Source organism: Zonotrichia leucophrys, chromosome 23 (genome assembly GCF_028769735.1).
Source record: "Zonotrichia leucophrys gambelii isolate GWCS_2022_RI chromosome 23, RI_Zleu_2.0, whole genome shotgun sequence".
In the NCBI taxonomy this organism is placed as follows: Eukaryota; Metazoa; Chordata; class Aves; order Passeriformes; family Passerellidae; genus Zonotrichia; species Zonotrichia leucophrys.
The window spans coordinates 1,669,216-1,689,857 of record NC_088192.1 but is presented as its reverse complement, the minus strand read 5'-3'; the positions used below and the strand labels follow the sequence as shown (position 1 = coordinate 1,689,857).

General features: G+C 51.4%; 2 protein-coding genes across 5 annotated transcripts in view; one reads left to right on the top strand and one right to left on the bottom strand.

Annotated features, from left to right (window-relative positions):
• S100PBP (S100P binding protein) overlaps positions 1 to 14,961 on the top strand; it is a 29,174-nt gene extending 14,213 nt beyond the window's left edge. For all 4 annotated transcript variants that reach the window (XM_064731806.1, XM_064731804.1, XM_064731803.1 and 1 more), the window contains exon 5: positions 14,747 to 14,961. In XM_064731806.1, coding sequence (XP_064587876.1) covers positions 14,747 to 14,852 — 106 coding nt within the window. In that variant the 3' untranslated portion in view covers positions 14,853 to 14,961. The remainder of the gene's footprint in view (positions 1 to 14,746) is intronic.
• On the bottom strand, positions 1,055 to 19,995 carry FNDC5 (fibronectin type III domain containing 5). The gene is made up of 6 exons (XM_064731808.1): positions 19,706 to 19,995; positions 9,666 to 9,781; positions 9,177 to 9,375; positions 7,132 to 7,224; positions 4,033 to 4,166; positions 1,055 to 2,726 (listed from the first exon to the last, which is right to left on the bottom strand). Exons 1-6 carry the CDS (start codon positions 19,782 to 19,784, stop codon positions 2,685 to 2,687), a joined length of 663 nt encoding a protein of 220 aa, XP_064587878.1. The 5' UTR covers positions 19,785 to 19,995; the 3' UTR covers positions 1,055 to 2,684.
• Between the last annotated feature and the right edge of the window lie 647 nt (positions 19,996 to 20,642).

Here is a 20,642-nt window from a genome sequence, read left to right as displayed (position 1 = left end):
GGGCTGAGCTGTGGCCCAGCATGACTTCTCTCAGCGTGGATTTGGTTTATTTTTGCTTTATTGGCTGTAAAACACCTCAGGAGGAGCTTTTGGCAGCTGCTGATGGGAGTGAGGTCTCTGTTCTAAAGATGGGTTAGGGTTGACTCTCATGGGTTACAGTGGAATTTAGTACCCAGACAGCAGTTCAAGCTTTGATGTTTATGACCCTCACAACAGCAGCGTTTTAAATAACTTTATTCTCCTCTAACCTTTTCCTAAAGTGTGGATTTACTCTTCACTTCAGTTCATAAGGGCTGGAAAATTTCCTTGAAGGGAATCACTTGGGCTGAGTGGTTTGGAGTCCCTGTCTGAGCTGGATTCTGCCAGCCCACATTTGTTTCTCCTCACAAATAACATTTTCTTACTCTCCAAGCCTGCACTTATGGGTTATCAAATGCAGGTTATCAAAATAACCCTGGCACCTCCTGCCACATGTGAATATTGAACTCTGCCCCTCGCTGACACTTTAAATTTAATTCTGCTCTACCAAATGAGTGATCACATCTCTGTCAGGAGAGAAATTGCTTAAATCTGTCCCTAGGGAACAACAACTGTGGAAAAAAAGGAATATGGTCTGAATTCCCAGGGACAAGTGGCTCTAAAACAGCCACACAACCCCCAAAGCTGCCAAATTACCAGGCTGGATTTCCTCTGGAGCAGCTCTCTGCCCCAGGATTAGGAGAGAGCATCTCCCTTATCATTTTGCACATGCTGTACCATCTGTCCCAAATCTCCCTTTGTAGGGCTGTGCATTCCAAATGCTGTTTCTTCCTTGGGAGATAACAGACGTGGCTGAAGGATTTTGTTAGGTAGGGCTGGGGTGCTATTTTTGGTGAAAGTTTTTTTAGTCCTGCAGCCAGAACCCTCCCTGGTTTTCTCCACCCAAACACTGAGAAAATATTTAATTTTGTAGATCTGTTAAAGTTTTAGGGAAATACAAAGTTTTAGGGTGTGTGTGCTGCTCAAAAGAAGCGAATATAAAATAATGAAATTCAAGCATTACAAGGACACAAGAGACGCCTTTAATCTTTTATTGTACATTATAAAATGTTTATTGCTCTGTCTGTATCAGAGGTGGTGACCTCTCCTTCTTGGTGATGGAAGAGTATGTTCAGGCAAAGGATCCTGGAGCCACCTTTGGGGTTGGCCTTTCTGGAAGCAGCAACATCTTCAGGAGAACCTCCCAGTGCCTTTTTCCCAAGCCAGCTCTTTGGGAAAAGCTGGTGGCAGGGGAAGAGGAGAGATGGCAGCTCCTCACTGCCAGGCTCTTCCTGCTCAGGAACTCCCAACCCAGGCTCCTCCAAAGCTTCCTCAGGCCAACCTCTGTTGGCATTTGATGGAACAATTTGGATCCCACCTCATCCCCTAAGTGCGTGTGGAGTGGTCTTGTGGAGGAGTTAAATAAACACAGATACCCCCATGGCACACTACAAAGAAGAAATCTTTTCCATGTCATGGTCCTGCATCTCCCAGCTTTCCAGAGCACCAGCAATCCCCAGGGATCCTGTCAGCTTACAGACATCCAGCATTTCCTAAGGGAGAGGAGAAGCTCAGCCCTTTTCCTCTCCATCCTCATCCCTTTTTGGGAAGGGCTGTGTCCAGCAGGCTCCTGCCATTCCAACAGGCAGGATGTGTAAGGAGAGCCAGCCCTTCCCACACACAAACTTTACTAAAAGAAGCATTTGAAGAACTTAAGCCCTCAAAAATAAAGGCCCCTCAGGCCAGAGCCTTCCACAATAAACAGCTCCTGCCCCTGGAGACCTTGCATAGCAACCATCAGGTATTTTGTCTTTTTCTGTATTTTTTTTTTTTGCTGTCTGGCTACATTTTTATGGACCTTTAATCCCATTGGTGGTGGAGTCAGGCCCAGCTGAAAATACCACGAAGAAAATGGTGGAAATTATCCTGGAAGCTAAAGACCAGCTTCTGGTGTCCCCTCATGTTGGTCTGTGCCTCAGCGTTCCCCGATTTGTCTGAGGTGAAGAGCACCAGTGTGAGAGAGCAGAGACAGCAGCAGTGCAGAATGTGCTGCAGCCCAGCTGGAGAGCAGCCAGGGAAGTTCTCCTGGTGGAAATGGAACCTGGGGGATGTTTTTTTTGTTTGAGAAACCCACCTGCAGGACGTGGTACACGACACACATCGATGAACGAAGCGAGGCCCGAGCGCGCCGCAGCCAAAATTTGGCTTCTCGGTGGTGGAGTTTGCCATGAGCTTCCCTCCATTCCTGCTCACAGAGGGATGTGCCTGATGCCTGGGAGTCCTGCCAGGGATGCAGTGACAGTGAGAAAGACACAACAGAACCTTGTGCATTCCCAAAAACCAGGAAAACTGTCCCAGAAGATGGAGCGTGAGCGTGGGAGATGTTGCTCCAATCTGATTCACAGATCACTCCAGCATCGCTGATTCTTCTCCATCTTTGTTTGGGTGTCAGGTTTGGTTTTTTTGGTTTGTTTTTTTTTTTTTTTTTTCAGGATTTCCCTTCCTGGCCAGATGTTTTGCAGAAACAGGGATGAGGAGGTGGATGCCAGCGAGTGACAATGACGAGGTCTTGTTTTGCAAATCGCTCCGCCAATGTTTCACCTCCCCGGTCAGCACGGCTCAGAGTGAGAGTGAGGCATGGAGTCCATCCCTCAGGTGTCAGGCTGTCATGCTTCAATGATGTTCACTGAGGGCTTGTTTTTTGGAAACTAGGAGAGGAAACAAAGGAAAAAAAAACGAATGTGTACAAGGGAAAAATCACATCGGAGCTCAGCGCGGCCTGCAGGTTGTGTTTTGTGAAAATTCTCCTTCCCACACCTTTGTGGTGATGAAAAAGGGTCAGAGTTGAGGTTTGAGGCTTGTGGGGCTCATCACTGCTTCTGAACCATCATAAATCAGCGAACTATTTAAAATACTAAACAAATATGGTGGGAATATGAACAGAAACACGAGGAGGAAGTTCCATTAACTGAAATAAGTTGGGATAAATTAAAGGCTTGACCTATTTACACTCCGACATTGTGTTACCATCTTTGCTCCCGCTGATTAACTCTGCAGTTAATTACAGCAGCAGTGTCCTCTTTGCCACGTGCTGCTGTGGGAGGACCCGAGGAACTCATTTTTTTTTCCCTCCAGAGACGCTCAGATCATCCAGAAACGTGGCTGGAAATCTGATTTCTGGCGGCCACGCAGGATGCTGGAGGCGGGAGCGCAGCGCTGCCGTGCCCATCAGCAGAGCCGTGGGTGTGGAGGGTGTTCCCTGCCAGGGGAGGATTTTGAGCAGTAAATGAGCCTTGCTTGGTCGTATCCTATGCAAGCTGTTCCAGCTCCAGAGCTCAGCCCCAAGGGGACTGGGTGCCAGAAGCCAGCTCGCTCTCAGACCAAGGCCGCGGGTCAGCCCCTAGCAAGCAGGGAATATTCAGCTCTTAGTGATCAGGCAGCTCTTGTGATTTCAGCTTTGCTTGCTAGGTAGCTTTTCCCTTGGCCTAAGGCTCCAGCAGACGGCAGAGAGAGGAGAAGCAGAAGACGCTGGCTGTTCCACGAGTATGGCTTTATTGGAGGGTCCCTGAAGGGTCTCAGCTCTTCTTCTTCCCAGTTAGTAGGGGTACAGTGTGCTACTTTTATACCCTTGGCCTGGATCCAATCCTGACCAATGGCAAAGGTGTTAGAGTGACCATAAGTGACCAATGGTAGGGTTTAACACAATATTGCCTTACATGGCTATAGGGATAAGGTACAAGGCGGATGTCCCTATAATGTATGATATATTATATATCAATAAATCAAGCCTTCTGATGAAGGAACAAGATTCTGGTCCTTCTCTCACCCAGTGACTGTCTAAGGCTCCTGTGATAGCTATAGGGATAAGGTACAAGGCGGATGTCCCTGGAGTCAGGAAACTTCTTTGCCGCTGTGTCAGCATTCTATTCTCCAAGGGGCCCTGGCTAAACCTGAGGGGTTTACTACAGAGCAGAGCTTTTTTGGGGGCTGATTTAGCCCAAAAGGGGCGCTCACCTTGCTCCGCAGCAAGCCCCCGCCCTGGTGCTCGGGTGTGCTGTTCTCCGAGGCGCTCTTGGCTTTCTCCTTGCTGTTGTTGGGCTCGTTGTCTTTGATGATATCGTATTGTCTGCAGAAGAGGGCGATCACCCCTGCCGGGAGAGAGCATCAGCATCACAGGCAGGCTCAGCAGCCCGCAGAGATCACAGATCCCTCTGGCCAGCCTCGGCAGCATTCCCAGCTCCTCCCAGACCACGGCCAGGCTGCCCTCTGCCTCTTCCCTTCCCTTCATTCCGTGCTAAACTAGTTAGACAGGACGACAGAAGATTAATTAGATTCCAGCCTCTCTGTTATGAAGTGTTTTAAGCTCTGCATTTGGACCTCGACCAACGCCAACCCCGTGGTTCAGTGAGCACTGGAGGAGCTGCTGGAATTTCTGCCTGCTGAAAATGTGTCCTCTGCTCCTTGTCCTCTGCTCCTTGTCTTTTCCTCCCTGTCCTCTCCTCCCTGTCCTCTGCTCCTTGTCCTCTGTTCCTTGTCCTCTGTTCCTTGTCCTCTGCTCCCTGTCCTTTGCTCCTTGTCCTCTGTTCCTTGTCCTTTGCTCCTGGTGTTCAGTGAGCATTGGAGGAGCTCCTGGAATTTCTGCTTGGTGAAAATGTGTCCTCTCCTCCCTGTCCTCTCCTCCTTGTCCTCTCCTCCCTGTCCTCTCCTCCTTGTCCTCTGCTCCTTGTCCTCTCCTCCCTGTCCTCTCCTCCTTGTCCTTTGCTCCTTGTCCTCTGTTCCTTGTCCTCTCCTCCCTGTCCTCTTCTCCTTGTCCTCTGCTCCCTGTCCTCTGCTCCTGATGTTCAGTGAGCATTGGAGGAGCTCCTGGAATTTCTGCCTGGTGAAAATGTGTCCTCTGCTCCTTGTCCTCTCCTCCCTATCCTCTCCTACTTGTCCTTTGCTCCTTGTCCTCTCCTCCCTGTCCTCTCCTCCTTTTGTCCTCCTTGTCCTCTCCTCCTTGTCCTCTCCTTCCTGTCCTCTCCTCCTTGTCCTCTCCTCCCTGTCCTCTCCTCCCTGTCCTCTCCTCCTTGTCCTCTCCTCCTTGTCCTCTCCTTCCTGTCCTCTCTTCCTTGTCCTCTGTTCCCTGTCCTCTCCTCCTTTTGTCCTACTTGTCCTCTCCTCCCTGTCCTCTGTTCTGCCTTCTGCTCCCTGTCCTCTCCTCCCTGTCCTCTGCTCCCTGTCCTCTCCTCCCTGTCCTCTTCTCCCTGTCCTCTCCTCCTTTTGTCCTCCCTGTCCTCTCCTCCCTGTCCTCTCCTCCCTGTCCTCTCCTCCCTGTCCTCTCCTCCCTGTGCTCTCCTCCCTGTCCTCTGGAGCTGGAGCTGGCAGAGCAGAGGTTCTGAACCTTCCAGCACCGGCAAATGGGCACCAGCACAAGCTGCGAGTGGAAATTTCCTCCCCCACAGCCCCAGGCAGGTGGAGAGGGGAGCAGGGGCAGCCGTGGCACGGCAGATGACTGCAAATGTCTGTCTGAGAAGCTTTCGTGTGATGTTTCCACCAAATAACCTCTCTGCCTGCACATTCCAGACACGTAGGTGAAGTGGATCCAGGCAGATGCTGCTTTTCCCTCCTTGAAAAAAATCTTCCTTAATAGCAAAATATATTTAAATCTTCCAGCATCCTGCTCTATAAAACCAGCGTGGCAGTTAGCCCCAGGCTTTAGTGATAAACACGGTGGCCCAAATTCTTTCTTTGGGAATGTGGGTAAGTGGCTGATTCCAGGAGAAAAGGGCGTTCACATCTGCCACAGGCACTCCTTGTGTGATTTCCTTGGGTAAAACTGACACACAAAGAAGGAAAATGCCGTGAGAAATTCCAGAAACACAAGAGCTGAGGCTTGGCTCACTCCAGAGCTCTGGTTTCATTTGGATTTTCTCAAATATTGTCACACAGGACAGGTGAAAATCTGGAAGGAGGTTTTTGTGTATTGAGACTTTTTTAAAAGGACCCATTTGATGTAGAGAGATTCTCCCCACACCCCTTTTTGCTTTTGAAATGTAAGTAATTTGTCTGGAAGGGAAATTGTGGGATTAGCAAATTCTTTGTTCCCAGCTGATCCGAGTCTCAGATTATTCTACAGCGGGAGATGAATCAGTTGTTCAGTCACCCCATGTAATTATTCATGATTATTTTCCCTGGCAGGGCATTGAAACTGGGATGTGAACAACTAAAACATGGCATAAAGGCTGAAAAAATAATGGCCTAGAGCTTCTGGAAATCTTCTAAATTCGTTTCCATTTTCATGTGATTGTTTGCTTTAGGAATAATTGCTGTCCAGTTTCTGGAGATGCAAATAAGGGAGAAAAATTATTATACACGGATCTGATTCAGTGTCACCTGGACTTCTGCATCCCTTTCTGTGATGGGGAAATTTCTGTGGAAAATTTATAAATAGAAATATAAAATTCATAAAATATAAAGACATAAATATATAAAATAAATCTATACATAAAATAGATATAGATATAGATATAGATATAGATATAGATATAGATATAGATATAGATATAGATATAGATATAAATATAAATATAGATATAAATATAGATATAAATATAGATATAAATATAAATATAAATATAAATATAAATAGTGGGTGTGGAGAGCAAGACTCTTAAATCTCTATTTTGCCTGAGCATTGGAGTTTTATAATATCCAGAAAATTACTGCAACCTGTAATATCTGAAGAACTCAAGGCATGTCTTGTTGGAATTTGGATCCCTGGAAATGTTCCAGGAGCAACCTGCTCTGGTGGAAGGTTGGCTGGAACAAAATGATCTTTATGTCCCTTCCTACCCAAACCATTGCATGATTCTGTGGCTGAGAGCATCATAATCAGGGCAGTCTGGAAAAAAAATGAGATTACAGGATTATCCATAGGGAATTGCTTCCATCAAATCCATTTCCTGCTTCTTGGTGGACCCAACTGGAGCTGCAAAACCCAACTTGAGGTGCCCTTAGAGCTGGGAATTCTGTTTTTTGTGTGTGAGGAAAGGTTTCTTCCATGGTTCCACGTGCAGCCTGAGGCATTCCTGAGGATATCCTGTGGATATTCAATGTGAGAAAGCTGGGACTGACCTGCCCACATGAACAACACCACAACAATGATGAGAACTTCCCCCGCTCGCAGCTGCTGGTTTTTCTTCGCCATCTCCTTCATTGTCACCTCATCTGCACAAGGGCAAAGAGACACCAGTGAGACACAAAGCCTGAGCCCAGGCAGCGTGGCAGGAGCAGAGTTCTGGCACTCCTTGGACTGGGTTTAGGAAGGAATATTCCCCTGTGAAAGGAGCTGGAATGGATTTCCCAGAGAAGCTGTGGCTGCTCCATCCCTGTAAGTATCCAAGGCCAGCTTGGAGCCACCCTGGCATAGTGGAAATGTCCCTGCCCATGACAGGGGTGGCACAGGATGAGCTTTGTGTCCCTTCCAACCCAAACCAGGCTGGGATTCCAGGATTTATGCTGTCACACCCTGAGGAGACGGGGCAGTGTTTTCTGTCCCCATGGCTGCTCTCTCTGCTGTCCTTGTCCCTGTTAGTGCCATCTGCACCTGTCCCAAAGCCTGGCATGCTCCAGCTCAGGAGATGGAGAGCCTGGCAGGACATTTTTCAGCAGAGCTCTGGGATTCAGAAAGGAGCAGAGCCTTTTTTGCAGGGCGTAATTCGCCTCCTTGGCTTCAAAGCATTAAGGAGATTACAGTCCAGGCCCCCAGGAAAGGAGCAGTGCTCCTCTTAGTGCTTCCAGATAAACAGCAATTCAGGATTTACAGCCTCCAAAGCATTTAATAAAGAGAGTCAAGGACTCACATCCTCAGAAGCACGGCCAAAAGCCCTGGAACAGGCTGGGCCCTCAGCAGGCGGGGGGGACCTGGGTGTCCCCACAACCCTTCCAGGCCCTCTTTGGAACAGTATTTTTGCTGATTGAAAACCCTCAAGAGCCTGGTTTGGTTAAAAAGGAACAAATGAAGGAGTTGCCAGTGAGGAAGTGCCTGATTTTCTCCCTGGAGATTTTGAAAACCCAGCTGGATGTGATCCTGGACAACCTGCTCTGCTTGACCCTGCCTGGGGGAGGTCCCTTCCAAGCTCATCTCTCTGTGATTTGGCAGAAATATTGAAAATGTAAGAAAAGTGGGATCCTCTGGGTGTTTTTTTTCCCTGAAACCCAAGCCCAGGAGGTGCTGTGAGTTCCACAGGTGCCCTGTGAGCACAGTGGGATTCCTCATGAGTCCCCAGGCTGGCCAGGAATTCTCCACTTGTAGGGAGCAGGGCACAGAGATGCAAACTTCCTCCTGACCTTGTTAAATCTCATCTGGGATGGGAGAAGGAGTATTTTTTCCCTAAAACCCAAGCCAGGAAGTGCTGTGAATCCATCCCCAAGTTCCCTGTGAGCACAGTGCCATCCAGGGGGGCTGGATCCACGAGTCCCCAGGCTGGCCAGGAATTCTCCACTTGTAGGGAGCAGGACACAGAGCTGCAAATCTCCTCTTTCTCACTTTGTTAAATCTCATCTGAGATGGGAGAAGGAGTATTTTTTCCCTAAAACCCAAGCCCAGGAGGTGCTGTGAGTGCCACAAGTTCCCTGTGAGCACAGTGCCATCCATGGGGACTGGATCCATGAGTCCCCAGGCTGGCCAGGAATTCTCCACTTGTAGGGAGCAAGGCACAGAGCTGCAAACTTCCTCCTGACCTTGTTAAATCTCATCTGGGATGGGAGAAGGAGTATTTTTTCCCTAAAACCCAAGCATAGGAGGTGCTGTGAGTGCCACAAGTTCCCTGTGAGCACAGTGCCATCCAGGGGGGCTGGATCCATGAGTTCACAGGCTGGCCAGGAATTCTCCACTTGTAGGGAGCAGGACACAGAGCTGCAAATCTCCTCTTTCTCACTTTGTTAAATCCCCTCTGAGACAGGAGAAGGAGCAGCCACCTCCAGCAGCACCTCCCTGGCACCTTGTGCCCCCTCAGCACATCCTGAGAGGACACTCAGCCCCATGAGTGTTTATCTCACAGGGTTTATCTATTTATCACCTGTTTATTCTCCCAGCTCCTCTCAGCACACAGGATCCTGCTTCCTCTCTGCAGAGCCCTGTGTCCCCAGGGGCCACATAGGAACTCACCCACACTTGCCTTTATTTTTAGAGGCTAGTTTCTCAGCTTCCCTGGGGGTCTTGAAGAGGACTGGCTCACTGGCAGGGCTCTGGCCTTGGATGCTGATGGCCTGGACATGCACAATGTACTCAGTGTCCTCCTCTAGGTCCCAGAGGGCACAGGAGCGGGTGGTGGTGTTCACCTCCTGGATGAAGCGCAGCATCCGCACGTCCTTCTTCTGGAAGCCGAGAGAGGAGAGCACAGAGTGGTGGAGAGGCTTCTCCACGTGCATTTGTTGTCACCTAAGGCCACTGATTGCTGCCCTGCCCACCAACGTGGGTGTGGAGGAACCATCAGGATCCTTCCCTCTCTGCAGCCACCGCTGCAAAGGGGATGGGGGAGCCAAATCCCCGACAGGACCACGAGGGACAGGACGAGAGGAATGGGTTTAAAGTGCAGCAAGAGGATTTGGGAACCACCTGGGGGCAGATGGACATGGCTGGAAAGTGGGTGATTCTAGCACGGTACCTGCTGGGAAATTGCAAATCCAATGACAACTTCGTCTTCCAGGACATCCCAGGTGACCACGGCCGAGTTGGCTTTCAGGTGTTTGACTGTGACATTTACTGGAGCCGAAGGGCTGTCTGCAAGGAGGGAGAGCAGAGCCTTGACAGGGACAGGACACACAGCAAGGGCAAGGAAAGGAGTGGGGAAGGACCTTCCTCAGGATCTGTTTTGGATTTGTGACCTGGAAAATGCAGAAACTCCAGGTCTTAATTGCCAGGGTGGAGCTGGGAGATGTCAGCTGAAAATATGAGTTAAATTCAACACAAGTTCTAGCTGATAGAGGGGAAATTTAAGTTAAATATAAGGAATAAATCCTTCCCTGAGAGGTTGTCCAGAGAAGCTGTGGCTGTTCCTGGATCCCTGGAATGTCCAAAATCAGGTTGGAGCAACCTGGGACAGCACAAAGTGACCCTGCCCATGGCAGGGGTGGGACTGGCTGATCCTCTGTCCCTTCCAACCCAAACCATTCCACGACTCCATGTGTGAAATTCCCAACCCTTGGGGAGAATTTATTGACCTCCACAGGCAAGCCCTGAGCAGCTCATTCATGCCATCCTCCCCAGGCACATTTTCCCAGTGACAGCTGGGAGGAAATTCCAGCTCTGCCATGGACGTGTGCACTCTGAATGCTCCTCACAGCATTGGAATGGAATAACTGGGAGAGTTTCTTTTGTTTTTCCCTGGCAGAAAATGTTCCTTACAATGTTTTGTGGCTGATGTCAGAGCACATCCAGCGAGCATCCACTTTGGAGCTGGTGGATATTGTAATGTGGAAAGGGCAGGCCAGGAGAGCAGGAGCCTGAGGCTCTGTGTTTATTCCCAGTTCCAGATCCCAGCTGGATTTCCAGCAGGATCCTCCCAGCTTTGCCAAGGAGAGCTGCACAACCTCCCCAGGAGCCTCTTCCCAAGGGAGCTGCCCACTCCAAAGCCTTTCCTGGCATCCCAAGGGAAGGTTTTCCCTCCTAGGCTTGGCACAGCTCTCCCAGCTGGACTCTGTTCCCTCTCCTCTGGTGAAATTTCATTCACAATCCTCAGCTTTGCTCTGAACCCAAAGCAGTGAATGCTCTGAGTAGCCCCAGGAGGTCAGTAGGGGTGAGGAAGAATCATTTTATTCCAATTTTTATGAGAAATGAATACTTTTATTTCATGATAACCACCCCTTGGTGGCTGACACAAGAAGGGGGTGCACTTGTGCCCATCTCCAGTGACATTTGTTGGATTGATGGCCATTCCCAGGCGCCTGGATGGAGCTGAAAATAATTCAAGCTGTGGTGTCAGTGTCTGACATCACTCCTGGTGAATGTTCCCCCCACAGAATTCCCCAGCTGAAGGTCACTTGGCACAGGGATCCCTGTTCCTGTCACAGCCAGCAGGAAGAGCCTCAGGAATGTGAAATGTCTGGAGAAGCCATTCCAGCCAGAGTGACTCTCAGTGAGGAAAAAAGTCACTGGATGGCTGAATTCACACAAATTTAGGACTGATTCTCAGTAAGAAGAAAAGTCACTGGATGGCTGAATTCACACAAATCTAGGACTGATTCTCAGTAAGAAAAGAATTCACTGAATGACTGAATTCACACAAATTTAAGACTGATTCTCAGCAAGGAAAAAGTCACTGGATGGCTGAATTCACACAAATTTAGGACTGATTATCAGTAAGGAAAAAGTCACTGGATGGCTGAATTCACACAAATTTAGGACTGAACTGAATGGCTGAATTCACACAAATTTAGGACTGATTATCAGTAAGGAAAAAGTCACTGGATGGCTGAATTCACACAAATTTAGGACTGATTCTCAGTAAGAAAAGAATTCACTGAATGGCTGAATTCACACAAATTTAGGACTGATTCTCAGTAAGAAGAAAAGTCACTGAATGGCTGAATTCACACAAATTTAGGACTGATTTTCAGTTAGGAAAAAAGTTAGTGGATGGCTGAATTCACACAAATCTAGGACTGAACTGAATGGCTGAATTCACACAAATTTAGGAATGATTCTCAGTAAGAAAAGAATTCACTGAATGGCTGAATTCACACAAATTTAGGACTGATTATCAGTAAGGAAAAAGTCACTGGATGGCTGAATTCACACAAATTTAGGACTGATTATCAGTAAGGAAAAAGTCACTGGATGGCTGAATTCACACAAATTTAGGACTGATTCTCAGTAAGGAAAAAAGTCACTGGATGGCTGAATTCTCACAAATTTAGGACTGATTCTCAGTAAGGAAAAAGTCACTGGATGGCTGAATTCACATAAATTTAGGAATGATTTTCAGTAAGGAAAAAAAAAATCACTGAATGGCTGAATTCACACAAATTTAGGACTGATTATCAGTAAGGAAAAAGTCACTGGATGGCTGAATTCACACAAATCTAGGACTGAACTGAATGGCTGAATTCACACAAATCTAGGACTGATTCTCAGTAAGAAGAAAAGTCACTGGATGGCTGAATTCACACAAATTTAGGACTGATTTTCAGTAAGGAAAAAAAAATCACTGGATGGCTGAATTCACACAAATTTAGGACTGATTCTCAGTAAGGAAAAAGTCACTGGATGGCTGAATTCACACAAATTTAGGACTGATTCTCAGTAAGGAAAAAAGTCACTGGATGGCTGAATTCTCACAAATTTAGGACTGATTTTCAGTAAGGAAAAAAAAATCACTGAATGGCTGAATTCACACAAATCTAGGACTGAACTGAATGGCTGAATTCACACAAATTTAGGACTGATTATCAGTAAGGAAAAAGTCACTGGATGGCTGAATTCACACAAATTTAGGACTGATTCTCAGTAAGGAAAAAAAAATCACTGGATGGCTGAATTCACACAAATTTAGGGCTGATTCTCAGTAAATGTCCTGGGTTGACTATATGATGCTTTTATCCCCAATCATCTCATTGTGTTTGTGCTGAATAATAAGTTTTGCACCTTTAGGACGTGTTCCAGAGAGTGAATGGGGAGAGGAGAAAAAAAGTCACAGAATGGCTGAATTCACACAAATTTAGGACTGATTCTCAGTAAGGAAAAAGTCACTGGATGGCTGAATTCACACAAATTTAGGACTGATTCTCAGTAAGGAAAAAGTCACTGAATGGCTGAATTCACATAAATTTAGGACTGAACTGAATGGCTGAATTCACACAAATTTAGGACTTCAGGAGGAGCAGCAAGTCTGTGATTCCACCGAGGGATGTCATTCCTCTCTGATCTACCAATGGAGTCGGAGTTGACCCAAAGCATTTTCATCTCTGCCCTCGTGGAATGAAGCAGAATTCCCCATCCATCCTCTTGGGGATGGCATCCCTCACCATCCTCATCCTCCCTGCAGCAGCAGTGCCAGTGACAAGAAGAGGAAGGCGACAAATCTTCCTCCCCATGCTGGAATCAAAGTCGCTGTGACACCAGGAAGGGACGTGGGTCTGCAGCTCTTCACCTTCCCCCGTGACTGAAGCAACAAAAGTCGAGTCTAAATTTAGGCAGGGGCGGTCAGCAGACAGGAATGTGCACGGGGAAGGTCTGTGAGTCATGCCTGATGGATTTGCTGGAACATACGGAGGACATGACGGAGTTTTGAGGGACGGGAGACAAAACATTCTCCAGCTGCAGCCAAGCACTCGGCCCTTCCCGGCTTGCAGAGCTCAATCCCTCCCTGCTTGTCTTCCCTGAGTATTTTTAGGAGCTAAATTTTAATATTTTTTTAAGGATTTAGCCAGCTTCAGTTGGAGGAGGGCTTTGAAAAGAGATGAATTAACCCCACAGGAACAGAGAGCAGAGATCACGGAAAAAAAAAGCCATGAAAAGGGAACAGAACTCAGAGTGTTCAGGTCCCCTTTGAAATTTGTGACCTTGAGGGAGGCACAGCATAAAAAGTGTCCGAGTTTCCTGATGGCATAAGATGTGGGGGAGTTGGGAGGACCTTGAAGAGCTGGAGGAGAGCAAAAAGCTCTGCTGGGAAGTGGTGGGAGAGGGTGGAGAGCTGTGAGGCAGGAGGGAAGCACTCAGCAAAGCCTGAAGCCTCCAAAAATGGAATCTGCATGGAGGTGAGGGAGAAATCCCCTGGAGTGGGTGGTCAGGAACATTCCAGAACCTTTCTTTGTAGGAATACCTGAGGGAGGAATGGGCTAGTGAAGTCAGCATCTCTAAAATTCAGCAGATCCCAATGTGCCTTCCCTTGCTCTGCTACACCCGAATCAGTGGTGTCAAAGCAGCATAAAAACACTAAAAAGAGAATTAAACCGTGATTGACAGAAATATAAACCCAGGAAAATGAATTTCCTGCTCCCAGAGCTGCGGGGATAATTTGGAACCAAAATTTTTCATCCATGAGGTTGCTTTTCTCCCTGCTCCCAAGAGATGAAATGATGAGATCACGACTTCCTAAGACCTAAAACACTGTTCCAAGATATTCCTCAGGACTTTTGGCTCCCTGGCCCTGGTGCAGCTCTTTGTCAGTGCCAGCCTGGCTGAGATCAGGTGGCAAAGGTGCAATTCTGTCATTTCCCAGCTGGCTGCAGGGTGTCAGCAGCTCCAGCAGGGCCTTGAGGTGCCAAATCTGAATTTTTGTTTCCTTCTAGAGTCATGTGCAACTCCTGGAAACTTTGCTTCTGTGCCTGTGGCAGCCAGGAAAGCTGCTGGTGTTCTGGGAGTGGGCACAGAGGGTGGGAATGCTGCAGGGAATGGGTTGTGGATCAAGGTTTTTATTTTTGTGCCTGTTTATTCCAGAGCTGCTGAGGGCAGCACATTCCTTGTCTGCTCCATTAGGGAATGGTGCAAGATTCCTGGGTTAGCACTTGAACTTCATTCCAGTGCAGGATTCTGGAGCAAATCCCACCCTCCAAACTGGCTGAGGATATTTACCCAAATTTAGATGGGAAAAAAAAAAATTCTCATTTTCACATCAGCAAAAAATCACCCCACCCCTCATTAAGGGAAACCCTGATGACTTCAGCTGAAATTTTGCCTTTTAAACATGAATAGGAGCTTAAAAGCAGAGGATTTCTAAAAGCCCCATCTGGTTTTTCCTTCCCACAGAGTCAGGAACCTGCCCGTGTGCCCCAGCCCTCCCCGGTTCCGCCGCACCTGGGGCCCCTTTGGCAGGAGCAGGTCGGAGCCTCCGCTGTGCACCAAGAAATCCTGAGCCCTGCAGATGATCCTGCGTCCTTCCCCCGAGCTGAGAACCCCTCCCAGCCTTCCATTAAACGTTTTCCTCGTTCTTGTTGGACTTTAATTGGAGAGAGAGCCCCCCCACACGATTTACAGCTGGTTATGGGCACAAGTGGCGCGAGGAAGAGGAGTCCCCTCTTCCATGGATCTCTCATGGGAGCTTTGGGATGGGAAAAAGAGCAGGGAAAAGTTTTGTTCCATCCCACTGCTGCTGTCGCCTGGGAATGGGGAGGATGCTGAATTTTGGGGTGTCTGGTAGGATCAGGGAGGCCCCCAGGCCACAGCAGCATCACTGAAGGAAAGGAGGAACCTGTGGGAATGTCACACCCTTGGGGTCACCTCGGGCCAGCCCAGTCCAGAATTCCACAGGTCTGGAATTAAAGTGTATTTCTGGATTTATCTCTTCACCCAAGGGGTCCCCAAAACGCCCTGAATTCCCCTCTCCTGTGGAGGAGCTTGGAATTGCATCCTTCCCAAGGCTGTGCTGTATTCCCAGCATTTCCCAATTCACTCAGCTCCTCTCCCAAGCAGATCCTTCCCTGTTGGGAAGGGTTTGAGCAACCTCAGAGCCCCAGGGACAGGGTCTGGTGAGCTGAGGCTCTGGAGCAGCTCCTTCCCTGTTGGGAAGGGTTTGAGCAACCTCAGAGCCCCAGGGACAGGGTCTGGTGAGCTGAGGCTCTGGAGCAGCTCCTTCCCCAGTGAATCCCAGCCTCAATTCCCAGCATCTCTTGATTCCTGCACCACAACCATCCCTGGAGATGCAGGAGATGAAAGGACACCATCCCTAAAATCCATGTGATGTTTTTTTACCCTTTCCCCGAGTGTGGATTCACACAGAGCTGCTGTTGCTGCTTTCTCTGTGCTCTCCCAGCACGGATCCCCATGCGTGGCTGTAATTGCTTGTGGGTTTTATGGGGTGTGTAGGAAGGGCTGGCACATGGCTCAGCATTCCCGAGGGTTTTAATGAAGGGGAGCCCCAGGGGGATGTGTGGGAGCAGGGATCATTCCTGCTCCCAGCCCCACGGGAAGCAGAGCTGTTTGCTGAGATCCAGAGATTTCAAAGAGCACAAAGGCCCAACTGGTGGTTCTTGAGCTGGGAAAGAGGCAATTATTCCCTGCTGGCCATTCAGTTCCCTATAAAAATGGGATATTAATAGGCTCCCAGCCCCCTCCTGCCCAGCCCTTGGCTCTGGGGCTGATTCCTCAGGGAGCAGCTGCCCAAACGTGCTGGAAATGCTGCCAGGAGCGTGGAGCCTTTTCAGGGAGCACAGAGGCTGTGGCCAGCCAGCCATTGGGAATTCCTTGGGGCTGAAGGAAGGAATGTTTCTACCCTGGAGGGTCCCAGAAACAAGCAGGATTCTCTCAGGTCTCCCCAGTGCCACAATTTGGGTTTAAATGCTGCCAACTCAGAGCAGAGTCATTCCCATCATGGCATTTTTGCATTTTTTTATCCAGGATCTAAATATCCACAGAGACCTGGGTACCACAGGCTTTTCTAGCTCCTCTTATCCCACATCTCTGCAATATCAGAGCAATCAGAGTTGATGAGGAAGCCTGGGAATTCCCTGGATGCTGACACCAGACCTCTCCCAGGATTTTGCTGCTGGCCCAGCTCTGCTCCTGTTTCCCACTTTTTACTGCACACATAAAGGTTTGCAGCTTCATTGCTCCACACATTCCTGCTTTTAACTGAATTACACTCGATCCCGGCCCTAATTCAGCCTTTGGGCACTTCATAAAACCAGCAAGAGTTTGTTTAGCAATGAACATCCAAAGGGAGAGGATGGATCCAGGAGCAGCAAGCACATCTCTCTGGGAGGAATCTCCCTTTCCCACCAGCAGAATCCCAGCAGGAAACAGCATTTGGAAGAGGACGGCTCAACCTTGGCTGCCTCTCACAGCACCATCCCTGCTGAGAGCCTGACACCAGGGTGAGAAAGCTCCCCATGCCAATGAAATCCCTCCCACGCCGAGCACAGCAATCAATAAAGCTCTCACGCCATCCCCAGCCAGGCAGGGATCTCCCCGGCCTCTGGGATGGAGGGAGAGGCTGCAGTGGGCTGGATTGTTGTTTCCAAACTGCTGAGAGACCTTGTGCTGCTCTCCTGAGCCTGCTGAGCTTGCTGCTCACCCTGGGTGATCCCAGCTCCTCGGGGAGCACATCCAGCTCAGGCAGCCCCTGGAGGCAGATCGGAGCCTTTGCTGTGCTCTCATTCCCCACACATGAGGCTGGGGGCTGCTGGAGGCTGGTTTGAAGTGCCTTCAGAATCCAGCCAGGGGGGTTTGGCACCTTTTTGGGCAGCTGTGAAGGGGCTCCTCAAACTGGAGCTTGTCCTGGTTCCAAGGGCTGGCAGAAGGAGGTTTTACCTGAGCTGTGTCACCTCTGCTCTCCAGCTGACAGAAATAAACCTGACCTGAGCTGCTCCACGGGCTGGCACCTCCCAGTGAGGCTGTTTGCAAGTCACAGGGGCTGTGGCCTATTTTGGGGTCTCCCATCATCACCCCACTGCTCTCTGAGCCCTCAGCAGTGCCCTGAGCCCAGCCCAGCTCCCCTCTCTTCATTAATGAGGAGGGGACAAAATTAAATCCTATCCCTGACTTTCCAGCCATCCTGAGTTTCCTCAGGGACCTTGTGGAGCAGGGGGAGTGGTGGGAGGGCATCACCCACCCAGGTGGGATTTGGGGTGGCCCAGGAGCATTGGTGTGAAGGTCATTTCTCAGCCACCTCATCCTCCTGCTCCTGCTTCCCCTCCTCACTCACCTTGGCATCACCTTGGCAAAAACTGATCCTGCCTGGCCAAAATCTCTGAATTCAGAGCAGGGCCTGTGCTCAGTGCCACCCACCAGCCCTTGGCCTGGCATTGCCAGGGGGGAATTTGCTCCAGTCCCTCCTGGGAGTGGCAGCTTTGATCTCTCATGACAGGAATTATTTTAAACCCACTCACACAAGCTCTGGGTGCAAAGGGGACAAACCCTGGAGCCTCCATCCCTGCCTGGGAATGATTTCCTCCCCATGGGCTTTTCCAATGACTCTGAGCTTGTGGGCCTCGGTGGCCTTGTGGGGGCTGGGGACACGGAGCTGGCACGGTGGTGACGCTGCCACTGCCTCTGTGTGACCTTGGGAAAATCACTGAGTGCCCTCATCCCTGGGAAACAGGGACAGCACAAACCCTCGGCCTCACCTGGGTGCAGGGACAGCCTGTCAGGAGCCCTGGCACGGGTGGCACAGCGAGGGGTGCATGGCAGCACCCCAAAGGGACACAGCTCACTGTCAGCTCCTGGGGACGTGGCACTGACAGGAGAATGAGGTGTTTTGGGCACAGACACAACTCCCTGTTTACTCTGGGATGCAAAGTGAGGTGATCCGAGGATAAGGAAGAGCAGGGAAGTGGCCTCGTTTACAGAAACCCCGAGTGCTGTCACAACTGCAGACGCCTCCATTGTGTTTTGTGGTGTTTTCCTCATCCCTCCCTCCCTCTGGCAATTTTCATTAATCTCCCCAGGTCTGGCAGATGTGAAACAGCAACTTCAGGAGTCAATGCCTGGCCAAGGACGGGTGGCAGAGCTGAAGGCACCCAGGGCTTGCTGTAACCCCAAATGGAACTCCAGCATCTTCCAGGGATGGCTGGAGAGAAGGAATTTCCACTCCCTGGAGCTCTGCGTCCCTAATAATCACCCCCAGCCTCCTGGAATGCAAGATATCTTGGCAAGCAGCAGGCTGCAAATCAAAGCAGCTGTTCCAGCAACATCTTAGAGCCAGCCAGGCAGGCAGCCCTCAGCTGCTTGGGGCTGGGGAGCTCCCCCAGCACTGCCCCCTTCACACCCACACAGGGGCTCCTGGGGCCAGCCAAGGCAGGAATGGACTTGGGTCCATCCTGGTAGCTCCAAAATTAGCTCCAGCTCAAGGGAGCACTGCCTTCAGCAAGGATTCCCACTCCAGGTGAGCTGCTCAGCTCGGAGGGGCCTGGGATGTGCAGTGCCCGTGGAGAGGTGGTTCCTCTGGGGCCACCAGGGTTCCTTTGGGACCACCGTGGTTCCTCTGGGACCACCGGGGTTCCTCTGAGACCACCATGGTTCCTCTGGGATCACTGTGGTTCCTTTGAGACCACCGTGGTTCCTCTGGGACCACCAGGGTTCCTCTGGGACCACTGGGGTTCCTCTGTGACCACCATGGTTCCTCTGGGATCACTGTGGTTCCTCTGGGACCACCGTGGTTCCTCTGGGATCACTGTGGTTCCTCTGGGATCACTGTGGTTCCTTTGAGACCACCATGGTTCCTCTGGGACCACCGGGGTTCCTCTGGGACCACCGTGGTTCCTCTGGGACCACCAGGGTTCCTCTGTGACCACCATGGTTTCTCTGGGGCCACTGGGGTTCTTCTGGGGCCACCAGGGTTCTTTTGGGACCACGGTGCTTCCCCATCATTCTCGGAGCTCCCAGCAGAGCCCAGCTGGGCCCTGGACAGCCGGGAAGGGACACGGGCACAGCAGACCCGGCTTTGCCCCCTCCACTCCGGCTCAGCCCCGTGACACCAACCGGGGCCGCCGCTCAGGTGCCCCAAAGCTCCCCCTGCCCCTCTCCCTCCTGGTTTCCCTCTCGCCGTTCCCACCCCTCCGTCCCCGGGGATGCTGCGAGCTCCCGGCGCTGCCCGAGCCCGGTACCGGGGGCTGCGTGTCCCGAATCGCCGCCTCTCCCGCCCCCAATTCCCGCCAAAGTCCCCCCAAACTCTGGCCCCTCTGCGCAGCCCTGCCCGCTCCCTCCGCTGCCCCCGGCACCGAACCCGCCCCGCACAGCCCCGGAGCCGCTCCCGGGCCCGGCCGCCCGTACCTGCCTCCACCGGGCGCAGACCGGCGTAGCTGAAGCAGAGCAGGAGCGCGGCGCCGGTGCAGCCGAGGAAAGGCTCCATCCCCCGCGGCCGCTCGGGGCCGGGCCGAGCCGCTCCGGGCCGGGCCGGGCCGGGCCCCGCCGGCGGCGCGTCCTGCGGGCGCGGCGGAGCCGTTCAGCACCGCGGAGAGCGCCGGGGCCGCCGGTACCGCCGGTGCCGCCCGGTGCGGCTCCGCTCCGCCCGGCTCGCCTCGGCTTGGCTCGGTTCGGCACGGCACGGCACGGCACGGCACGGCACGGTACGGCTGGGCTCGACCGGGAGGCGGCCCCGCCGAGCTCCGGCTCCGCCCGCTGCAGCGCCGGGCAGCCCCGCTCCGGTCCCTCCCCCGGCCCCGGGGGCGGCGGGACGGGGGCGCCTCGGGCCCCCCGCTCCGTGCCTCAGTTTCCCCGGCCCGCCCCCGCCGGGATCTCGGCACTGCCGTCCCGGGGGTGCTCGGACACCGCGGGTCCCATCCCGGCCGGGAGCAGCGGTGGGGACGTGTCACCATCGGGGTGTCACACAGCCCTGCGGGACAGTGTCACCCCTGGGGTGTCACACAGTCCTATGGGGTCATGTCACCCCCGGGTGTCACACAGCCCTATGGGGACGTGTCACCCCCGGGTGTCACACAGCCCTACAGGACAGTGCCACCCCCGGGTGTCACACAGCCCTACAGGACAGTGTCACCCCTGGGTGTCACACAGCCCTGTGGGGACGTGTCACCCCTGGGGTGTCACACAGTCCTATGGGGTCATGTCACCCCCGGGTGTCACACAGCCCTATGGGGACGTGTCACCCCTGGGGTATCACACAGTCCTGGGGGGTCATGTCACCCCCGGGTGTCACACAGCCCTGTGGGGACGTGTCACCCCCGGGTGTCACACAGCTCTGCGGGACAGT

What these genes read in the sequence shown, in the direction of transcription:
- FNDC5 (XM_064731808.1), bottom strand. Translation starts at nt 19,784, where the DNA reads ATGGAGCCTTTCCTCGGCTGCACCGGCGCCGCGCTCCTGCTCTGCTTC. An exon ending in ACTAGCCTCTAAAAATAAAG is followed by an intron (nt 7,225 to 9,176) that starts GCAAGTGTGGGT and finishes GCCCTTGTGCAG; the next exon opens with ATGAGGTGACAATGAAGGAG. An exon ending in GGTGTTGTTCATGTGGGCAG is followed by an intron (nt 4,167 to 7,131) that starts GTCAGTCCCAGC and finishes CTCTCCCGGCAG; the next exon opens with GGGTGATCGCCCTCTTCTGC.